This window comes from Poecilia latipinna, unplaced genomic scaffold (assembly GCF_001443285.1).
Source record: "Poecilia latipinna isolate Pla-1442-1.1 unplaced genomic scaffold, P_latipinna-1.0 Scaffold61, whole genome shotgun sequence".
Classification (NCBI taxonomy): domain Eukaryota; kingdom Metazoa; phylum Chordata; class Actinopteri; order Cyprinodontiformes; family Poeciliidae; genus Poecilia; species Poecilia latipinna.
This window is the reverse complement of record NW_015112677.1, coordinates 814,237-822,849: the sequence shown is the minus strand read 5'-3', so window position 1 is coordinate 822,849 and position 8,613 is coordinate 814,237. Positions and strand designations below refer to the sequence as shown.

Here is an 8,613-nt window from a genome sequence, read left to right as displayed (position 1 = left end):
ATAGATATTTGTTTATTTAATATTTAATTATATATATTTATATATATTATTTTTTATTAAAGAATCAGTAAACATTATAAATACAATACATATATACATACAATATAAATACATTCATCTTTCTCTCTCTCTCTCTCTCTCTCTCTCTCTCTCTCTATATATATATATATATATATATATATATATATATATATATATATATATATATATATATAAAGGCTTTTTTTTACCTCTATTTTTGTCAGTTGAATTGTAATTCCTCTTTTAAGGCAGGTTCAACATTGAAACAGGTGTCACTTATTGGTTTGACAGTGGCATTATGAAAAAATCTGACTTAATTTTGTTTTCCAGAAGTGGAACATGAGTTGAGTTGAATCTCATCCATCTGTCCATCCATTTGCTCTGCTTCCATAACATATTATTCCTATCTCATATAGGAAATATGTGATTCCAAGACCACTAAAGTCATTTATTTCCACAGTCAGAGCATATATTGTGTAATTTATATAAACGGGAAAGAACGGCAAACCTTTTGTAATACTGCTGTTACCTCATGTGTAACACAATGCCTCAATATCCTTTCTTTTCTTTGAGTTAAGAAGGTCGGATATGTGTTACAGGCCCTCATGAATGTCAACACTCGACTTAGGAACCTTTACCCCGACAGCGAGGAGCTGTTTGACATCGTCTTGATGACTAACAACCACGCTCAAGTCGGCGTGCGCCTGATTAACAGCATTAATCACTACGGTACGCTGCGTTTCTTAACCAAACATTGTTAATCGTTCAGCTCTACAACGCCTCGCTACATCAGCAGGCATAATCAAGAAGAGAACTCGTTAGAGCTGGGGTTTCATTCTTCATGCATATCTAATGTGTTTGATGCTCTTTCAGGTTTGACCATAGAGAGATTCTGTATGACTGGAGGGAAAAGTCCTATAGGTTACCTGAAGGCCTACATGACAAACCTTTACCTCTCAAAAAGTGCAGACAAAGTTACAGAAGCGATAGAGGAAGGTAAGAGGAGATGTCCTTTGATTACAGCCAGAACATTTAACACACAAACTTTTATTTTAAATATTTATTTAATACCGTTACCCTCCATAATTATTTTCACCTCTCATGAAGATGTCCACAAAAAACCAAGATATTATATAAGGGGGGAGGGAAATCCCCTCATGTCACAGCAACATGCACCAAAGTGTAGCATATAGGTATTATCAAATCTCCATAGTAACCATTTGTTATCTCAGCCTTTGTATGCATTTGTAAAGAGCTGCAAGTCGGTTAACAGAAAGGCTGAGCTTTATGGCTCCTCCTGTCTAATCTAAAATTTTAATTTGCATATTCTTAATAAAAATATATCTTTTATCAAATATGGGGTATATTTACTAGTTTCAAATCGTTAAATGTGAGGATTTGCTGCTTTTATCCAAAATGATGCATAACCACAAAGAACCAGGAACTGAAAAGAAAACGAGAAGACACACTGAAGTTTGTGATCATAACATTGCAAAATGTGCAAACATTCAAGCGGTAGGGAAGCTTTTGCGAGTCACTATTATTTTTGGTGAAATCTACTCAGGTGGTTGGTGAAACCTGAAGTTGAGCGTCAGTTCAAACATCTTATAATGAAATATAGGGCTGACATTAGCCTGCGGCAGAAATCCAAGAACAGAACATCCACTTGTCATCATTCTTTTTTAACCGTTTCTTTCCTCCTTGAAGGGATTGCTGCAGCCACCATGTTTATGTCAAGACAGGAGAGCGATCTGAGCGACACTCAGCTGAGAGTGGCGTTTGATGGTGACGCCGTCCTCTTCTCAGACGAGTCGGAGATCATTGTGAAGAAGCATGGCCTCGACACTTTCTTTGAGCATGAGAAAAAGTTTGAGAACAAACCTTTGGCTCAGGTAAAAAGGCGCTGTCGTCTACGTGCAACATCTCTGATGCCTGACAAAAATGAGATCACGTCTTCTTAAAATAACACAAACGCCATGACTCCACACAACATGCCAGCCCAGTGTTCAATTCTTCTACATAGCTTTAAAATGACTTTTGTTGCAGCTTCAACTTTTAAGGGTTTTTCTTCCATTACTCATATTTTCTCTCTTCATCAGTGAAATGTGATATATATCTGAACTTGCACACAGATTTATAACCAGTCTGAATGTGAAGATACAGGTTTGTCAGACTCTTAACTCCTGGAGTTGTGAACCTGTCTAACCTGCTGTAGAGAACCATGCAAAACTGTTCATACCCTGTCATGGTTTAATGGTTTTGCAACAACAAACCTCGATTATACTGAGATTTTATACTGAGACAACGTAGCACATAATTAAGAAGGGGACGCCTTCTACTAATACACTGGTAATCAAAGGTTCTGCAAATAAAAATGCTAAAAGTGTTGCATGCATATGTATTCAGCCCATTTTTACTTGTTAGGCCCTTGAATAAAACCCAGTATGACAATTTGGAGTTGAATTAATTTCATTTCATTTATGTAGTGCAGATTTACTACAAATGTCCTCTGAATGCACTTTCCAAAAAATGATCCATCTTATATACGGTCAACTCAATCAAATAATACAGACCCATTGAAATTAAGCTGTGCTCATATAAAAGAAATTGCAAGGAGTTGATGAGAACAGTAACTTTTATCTTTTACTTCAACACAGGTCATGGTTGATGGGATGATTAATGGAGCTAAAGTTTGAACTGCACCTTCAAGTAGGACAAACAAAAACATATGGCCATATTCCCATATTCATGTGTCAGAATGGCCCAGTCAAAGGACCGACGTAAAGCCAATTGAAAATTTTGTGAACACTTAAAAATCACAGTATTGAATCGGGTATGAATGCAGTTGCAGGCAGCACTTTTCAGATTTTGTTTGTAAAATAATAAAAAAAAAATATATAATTTTCCTGCCACTTCACAATTGATCAATACTTCATGTTTGGGCATCATTATAAAATCCCAATAAAAATTTAAGTTTGTGGTTTTAATATATATATATAAAAAAAAGTTTAAGAGGAATGAATTCTTAGCTTTTTTAATACATATGTTGTCACACTACTCATTTTACGGGACATTAACCCGGTTCTGTGCTTCACACAGGGTCCATTAAAGTGCTTCCTGGAGGCCCTTGGTAAGCTCCAGAGAAAATTTTATGCCAAGAACGAGCGTCTGAATTGCCCGATCAGAACCTTCCTGGTCACAGCCCGCAGCGCAGCCAGCTCCGGCGCGCGAGTCCTGAAGACCCTCCGCAGCTGGGGCCTGGAGATCGACGAGGCCCTCTTTCTGGCCGGGGCTCCCAAGGGCCCTCTGTTGCAAAAAATCAGACCTCACATCTTCTTCGACGACCAGATGTTCCACATTGAGGGGGCCAATGAGCTGGGAACCATATCTGCACATGTGCCTTATGGAATTGGACAGAAGTACAACAAGGGGAAGCTCATCGAGGAGCCCAAAAAAGAAGAGTAATTTGCAAGTGACATACACTACACTAATTTATCTCCATAGGACGAGATTTGCTCCAAATTAATCATGTTTTAAAGAAGCAGTATTATGTATTTTACAGGCACATAGGGGCATTTTCTAGCACCATCAAGTAACTATGTCACCTTCAGTTGTTATAAAAAGGCTGTATATGTAAAATATCACAATATAATGCTTTAAAATTGAGGCTTTATTTCTTTAAGAAACTCCTTGCCCTTTCCGAGACTCCGCCTTCAGCACGTCATCACAACAACGTGTGTTGCACTGAGAAGTAGCTCATACCATGAGCTCAGCAGATGCGCAGCTCTTCTAGGTGTTTGCTAATTGCTGCTGCCGCTAGTTTGGAGGAGCTGAGAGGTAAAGATGTGACTTGGTGTGAGCAAGCGTTTTGCAAACCCAAACGGCTGCCAGCGGAGGTTAAAGGATTTCTCAAACATGCATGAAAGAATCAAAGCTGCACCCCAGTTATGTTTCCAATGAGGGAATAACATTATAGCATGAAGTAAAGCTCAAAAAAGTCTATTTTTACACAATACTGCCACTTTAAAAGTGCCAAACTAAAGAAAACGTTAGAATTTAGTTTATTAAAGGATTTTGCAATATGTATGGTGAGAATATAATATCTGCCAAAATGTATTTTCACAGATAGATTTACCTTATGCAATCCACATTTTTTCCCTTTTTAATTCTAGACAGAAAAAAATCTATTGTTACCTTTTTTCTGCATCTGCTTCCTTTTTAAAAGCTCAGTCAGGAATAAATACATTTTTAATAAAGTTTACATCATTTTTATTTATTCCTCTTTGTGCCGTGTTTGTATTTTTCCTTGACCTTGAACACGTAACGGTCCACTCTCTCCTGTTTGGTAAAAATTGCCCGATCCATCATTTTTAGGCAACGTTCTTGCACCTTTATAGAACGCATATATATTTTAAAACATTTCTGCCAGGGTAGAAATGCTGTGGCTTAAAGGGACACTGATGCTGCCTTTTATGTTTTTCTTCTTGCTGGATGTTGACATAAAATTCTATTGTTTTGATGCTTTTCTTATGTTCAAGTTTATTTGTAACATAGGACCAAACTACTTGTGTTAGTTTTCGAACGCTACAGAATTATGCACGTCGGTATTTTCCAAATGCTGGAAATATCTGTATTTGTCACTTGTTTTGTGCCGTTCAACTTTTCTATCTATAGCTACTTTCACACGGACTCTGTGAAAGTAGAGCCTGTGTGAAAGTTTTGCATTGTCAGATTGTATTGAGCTCTGAGCATGCAGTCGGGTTAATAAAGTAATGTAGATCAATCTTGTTTATTGGTGTTTGGGGTAAGCACTAAATTAGTAAGCATTTTTAAGCATTTTGATAAAATCTATTTTTAGTCTATATTGTACTCCGTTTACATATTGAAATAAGAATATGAAAACAAAAAAAAGTGCATTTTTTTTATTTTTTTTTTTAAAGAATAAAAATATTTTCTGTTCCAAAAGCATTGATTGTGCTTCTTTGTGCTGCTGCATTTATAACTTTAGGTTAGTTCATTTGTGTATGTTTTTTTTTTTCTTTTTTTTTTTTTGCCCTTATTAAATGAAATAATCGTTTGACATAATATTTTATATTAAAATAGATTTGATGTCCTGATGTTTAAGTGTAGTAAATTAGAAAAAACATAAGACACTTAAGGGGTAAATAAATTTAAACTACTGTACAAAGATGTTTTATTTTGATTTCTTTACTTTTATTGTAATTAGATTCTAAACAATTAATATAAATATTGTCTTATATGACAGGTTTTAAATACTCGTACTGTAGTTGAAGCTGCCGCAAATAAGAAAGCAAATTTGGAGCAAATCTTAGACATTTTCTCCTCTCTTATACATAGAAAATTGGAAGCAAGCAGTGAAAGTTTTAGCTGAAATCTTTAAGAGACTCCTGACTGTTTTTCCTGTCCTGGCTTAATGCTGCCAGTAGGCTTTCTGAAGAGTTTTACAAGACATAAACTCATCTAAGTAGAATGGATCAGTGAAGAAAAAAATATTGGCTGCAGGAAGGAGGAGTCTTCTCGATATGTTATGGCACAATGAGAAGTCCAAAGACAGGAAAGACACATTTAATTTACGTAATAATCCTATTAAAAAGCGAAACATTTTTTGTACTACCTTTATAGGTTATTTTTACCCCAAGATATAACATATAGTCTTGAAGCATCATTATTCAAAGAAAAGTTCAGCTAGACATTGTCTTTTAGGGATGTTTTTTTTAAGTTTGGTGGCTTGAAGAAAAAAAAAGTACATGTAAATAGTTTAAATCTACTTTGTATCATCTATAAAAAATGGTTCAAGTGTCTGTGCCCCCATTGAGGAAAACATCAACAGCTTCTATGTATCTGAATGTTTTAAAGCTAAATTCCTACCACTAGTTGTGTGTATCTTGACTCACCAGTAGGTGGCGGTGTGTAGCTACAGTTCTCTCCACTTTTACTCCTTCTGATCTCACGTCCTCAGGTTTGGTACAACTGGTTGTTTGTCATTTCACCGGTAGATGGCGCCGTATGACTACTTTTATCTTTGCTCCCACGTTGTTTTAGTCACATACTACACGTAACCTAATTCAACAATGTGCAATGCCAACTATTAGATAACCAGAGGGAAACGATAATAATAGTAATAAAAACGAAACAGTTATTGCATGCTCCGGGGAATATTGTTCTTTTTTAACATTATTGAACTCATTCTGGAGGTGGCATCATGATGCTGTGTTGCAGAGACAGGAACGTAAAAAGCTTTATTGTTTTAAAAGAGAAGAAAGAAAACTCTAATATTAGTTTCTTCACTTCAAAACAGTTTCTTCATCTGGTTGTATTATGCCGTCTCGCCAATAGATGGCACTAGGTAGCAGCAATTGCTCCCATTTTTGTTTCCCCCCTCACATCCTCCTCTTTGACAGAACGTCATTTGCTTGATAAATTTATTTCAAATAATCCAATTCAGTATTCTCCAATGCATTTGAGCAGTTGATCTTATCTGTATTCTTGATGCTTTTGTTTACCTTGTGCTGCAGAAGACTGTCATGTTGTATGTGTGTGATTTTATTAGCCGTGAAGAGATGCTCCTGCTTAATTAACAGGCATCACACAGAGAAAAGAAGAAAACCCACAAGGAATATTTGCATTTTCTGAACTACAGCAAGGAACTATTAACACAAAAATCACTTCTAACAGTTTTTGCATGCTTTGAGGAATATTTTCTTTCTTTTTTTTTCAGTTTTAATCTAACTCCTTCTAGGCTCATTTTGCTGCCTCATTAATATCCCTGCCAAGTGCAGCAAGGGCAATACAACACAAATAACTTCTTCTCACTGAACATTAAGGTCTAATTGGAAGTTAATGAGCTGTCCTTCGGTTGCTGAAAGAGAATCTGGAGATTAGCTCTAGGCTCCATGTTTGATGTGAGTTATTTGTAACTAGAAATATGATTGTAAAGATCAGTTAAGGAGTATTTCATTTTTGCAATTTGAGAGTAAAGCAGTGACATACAGGTGATTAGTATGTGAGTATTTGCAGGTAAATGAATAGGGGGGGGAAGGAAAACACCTTGGGATGTATAAGTGTATTTTCTTTTTATCATCATGTGCTTTGAAGTCCTGCACTCACTTTTATGCATGCGTGTTTAATTTTGTATTTATAAATAAACACATTTCTCGCATCTTCCCTGTTAAAACCTTGTGCAGAAGTTTTCCTTTTTAAATAGTAGCTATTAGCTTATTTTTTGTTTGTAAATGTGTGATATCACCTCAGGGAGTTCATGAGATGCAGAACAGGCTGTTGTTGCAAGTTTTATTAACAGAATGTGCAACAATGTGGAAAAGGTGTGACATCTAACAGCAAGACATCTGTAGTAAGAAACATGAAGATTGGGTGCATCCTTTAGCATTATCATAAACTGAGGTAATGCATCATATTTAATCCAGTTGTGTGAAACTTGTCAAATCTGACCTTTTTTTAAGTAACTACACCTATCGAATGATGAGGACGTTGGATTTCTGGCTTGTTTTCCATCATGTTTTTCTCTCCGAGTTTCTGCTACCGACTTGCTCATCTAGTCAGCGGAGCATCTCTGCATCAAGCCTGTCAGGCTGCAGAGCGCGTGCACTGCTGCACGCTGCGACCAGCCTACTGTTCCCATGGATACTCGCTGCTGACACCACCAGAACTGTGTAGGCTCGTTGAAGATATAATTAATAACAAAGGATTAGAGGCAAAGGTAGCATGGGGCTCAGTATAAGAAACCTCATCATACAGTTACTATAATTGGCACCCTTTGTGTGTGTGCGTGTGTGCGTGTGTGCGTGTGTGTGGATGCCACAGGAAAAGTTAGAGGAAAATAACCATGCACTGACTCTCTGCTGCATTTATCTTCTTGACAAGCAATTTGCTCTAAATATGTTTTCTTGGTTGGTGTTTCAGAATGTTTTCTGAAAGTAATTTATTTGGAGCATCAGAAACACGTCGGTGCCTTAATGCCCAAACTGAATATGCGAGGGTCAGTCACTTAGCATAATTAAGTGGCTCTATATCCAGTTCTAAGATACTCTTATTTGTGTCTCAAATGAAGTACACCCAATTTAAGATGCATTAGCGTAAAACAAAAGAAAACATTACATTTCATTGTTGTGTTTTCCTGAATGAACATAGAGTGACTAATGAGACATACAATAGAAGGATTATACTGAAGCAGTTGCTAAAAAGTAAAGGAAAGGTGCAGACGAAATGCTTGTTTTTTTTTTTAGATTGACGATGCGCTTGGTGATGTATGTGTTTGGGAACAGCGTGGCTTATTTTAAAGCTTGTTTGGTCAGGAGGCGCATGCAAACATCCTGCCTCGTAGAAGTTCAGATGGTAACTGGCTTTACTTGCAAAAGTCTTTTATGTATATTGAACATTTTTTGCATCTTGTTTACGCAACAACCAGAAACTAAACTACCATGCTTTTTGTTTAAAAAAAAAAAAAAAAAAAAAAAAAATAAAATATGGGGAATTTAAATTTTTCATGGTTTTCAAGGGTTTTGGAAATAATTCCCTTTGCTCTGACATCCCTTAACACAATCCAGTGCAACC

The 8,613-nt window shown here is 36.3% G+C and overlaps 1 protein-coding gene across 1 annotated transcript in view; it reads left to right on the top strand.

The window, feature by feature from the left end:
- Nucleotides 1–4,991, top strand: part of LOC106962956 (cytosolic 5'-nucleotidase 1A-like) — a 9,584-nt gene extending 4,593 nt beyond the window's left edge. The window contains exons 3-6 of the mRNA XM_015057643.1: nucleotides 621–750; nucleotides 895–1,017; nucleotides 1,729–1,913; nucleotides 3,121–4,991. Coding sequence (XP_014913129.1) covers nucleotides 621–750; nucleotides 895–1,017; nucleotides 1,729–1,913; nucleotides 3,121–3,486 — 804 coding nt within the window. The 3' untranslated portion in view covers nucleotides 3,487–4,991. The remainder of the gene's footprint in view (nucleotides 1–620; nucleotides 751–894; nucleotides 1,018–1,728; nucleotides 1,914–3,120) is intronic.
- The last annotated feature ends 3,622 nt before the right edge of the window (nucleotides 4,992–8,613 follow it).